Source organism: Austrofundulus limnaeus, unplaced genomic scaffold, assembly GCF_001266775.1.
Source record: "Austrofundulus limnaeus strain Quisiro unplaced genomic scaffold, Austrofundulus_limnaeus-1.0 Scaffold1093, whole genome shotgun sequence".
In the NCBI taxonomy this organism is placed as follows: domain Eukaryota; kingdom Metazoa; phylum Chordata; class Actinopteri; order Cyprinodontiformes; family Rivulidae; genus Austrofundulus; species Austrofundulus limnaeus.
In genome coordinates, this window is record NW_013953495.1 from 74,570 (window position 1) to 76,339 (window position 1,770).

At 40.3% G+C, this 1,770-nt stretch overlaps 1 protein-coding gene across 1 annotated transcript in view; it reads left to right on the plus strand.

The window, feature by feature from the left end:
* Positions 1-182: 182 nt before the first annotated feature.
* tatdn3 (TatD DNase domain containing 3) overlaps positions 183-1,770 on the plus strand; it is a gene marked incomplete at its 5' end in the record, with an annotated part of 12,151 nt that continues 10,563 nt past the window's right edge. The window contains 3 exon segments of the mRNA XM_014030638.1: positions 183-256; positions 495-579; positions 982-1,044. Coding sequence (XP_013886092.1) covers positions 183-256; positions 495-579; positions 982-1,044 — 222 coding nt within the window.

The window sequence follows — 1,770 nt, forward strand, 5'->3', positions numbered from 1 at the left end:
ATATCAGGATATATTGTATCGTGACCCCTCTGTTATGATATGTATCGTATCGCCTAATTCTTACCAATACGCAGCCCTAGTGATTACTAAGACATTGTTACTTTTATAGTGTTAATAGGAAGATTATAAAGTTTGGCTGAGCTTGTTAAAATAAACAATAAGAACGTTTCTGATGTTTTTAGGCCGGTGTGAAGACTCTGGTGGCTGTTGTAGAAGAAGCTGGAGAGTTTCTCAGAGTTCTGCAGCTGCAGGAAAGGTAAGAATACAGAAAAAAGGTCCTTACAAGACAAGATAACTTTACTGTTAACTCAGTCAAATAAAATAAGATGTTTTCAAATGATAACACATTCTAAGAAGGCTTAAGGATTCGCACCCTGTGCCCTCTCAGCTGACTGTAAAGAGCATGGAGGACATAAATGTGTACATTACTCCTCCCCGCTGCTCTCAGCTGGTCTGCTCTGTCTTTGTKGTTCCTCCCTTTCCTTTTCTCACAGTCATCCGGATCTCGTGGCTCCGTGTTTCGGGATCCATCCTCTGCAGTCCTGTGGGGGGGCCGATCAGCGCAGCGCCAAGCCTCAGGTAGTAAAACAATCTGCTCAGCGGCCATGTTTGCACAATTATTACTGAGTTTATTCTGAGAAAACGTGAGGAGTTTCTGTATCGGGGGGSCCTCTCTGTGTGGAACAGTTTCAGTGGATCTGAGATGCCTGGAGGGACAGCTCAGATCTTCTTCTTCTCTTTTTGGTGTGTAAAAACACACTGAAACTGGATAAAAATATTCAAAAACTCACTTTAGGTTCAATGTCATGTTCCTGCAGTCCTCAAGAGTTTGCACAAATTCAGACCGTTCTCCTTATTTTCTCCAATTTTMCCCGAAAATGTGAACACTTCCTWGTAAAGATCGCTGTTTAGTAAATTKTAAAACAAAAWGAAAGCATYCTTRGAATCTGAACTTCTGCTTGGACGAATGTTTCACTGCAGGATCTGGATCCGGTCCTGCTGCAGTTCTACGACCACAGAGAACGCCTCGTGGCTGTCGGAGAGGTAGTTTTTAATGATTTTTATTACTCTGTGTGTGCACGTGTTCTTTTGTCAGCCTGTTAGTMAAATATCTCATGAACCAGTGTTTGGATTTTAACGAAACTCCCAGAAAATCTTTTGAATTTAAACGTTCGAGCTGATTAACTTTTGGAGTGAACTCGATTCAAGATGGCCTCCACAGCTAAACGACAAGAGTAAACACAGACATGACTTGGTTTATTGAACTAAAGTTTGTTGAGCTCTAACGACTTTGTCAAAGGACTGGGAGGTAAAGTTAGAGACACCAGACTGAGATGGTTTAGACCAGGGCTTCTTAACMTTTTTGACCTCKGGGCCCAGTTTGTTRAACATAAAGTGACAYGAKGCCCAGTCAGACATTACCATATGGATCAAAATGATAATTATTCTAAATCTTGGTTTAATTGTGTGAATGCGTAAACGGCATTCACACRATTGAGATCCTTTTTTCTTCCGTACGTTTTTCGGCACCTTTCTCGTTCCACAATTTTTGTGCTACTTCAACCATTCATATATCAAAACGTTCAGCTCTTTCGTGCAACGCCTGTTATGACTTTTGGTATTTCAGCTTTTTATAGCTTTTTAGCTATTTCAACTTTTTCAGCCACTTTTTTCCCATTGACTGAATGGGGCTATTTTCAACAACCTTGAAATCCTTTAAAAAGTTTCTAAATCTTTACAAAACCTTACACAATTTATTCTGGTTATGCT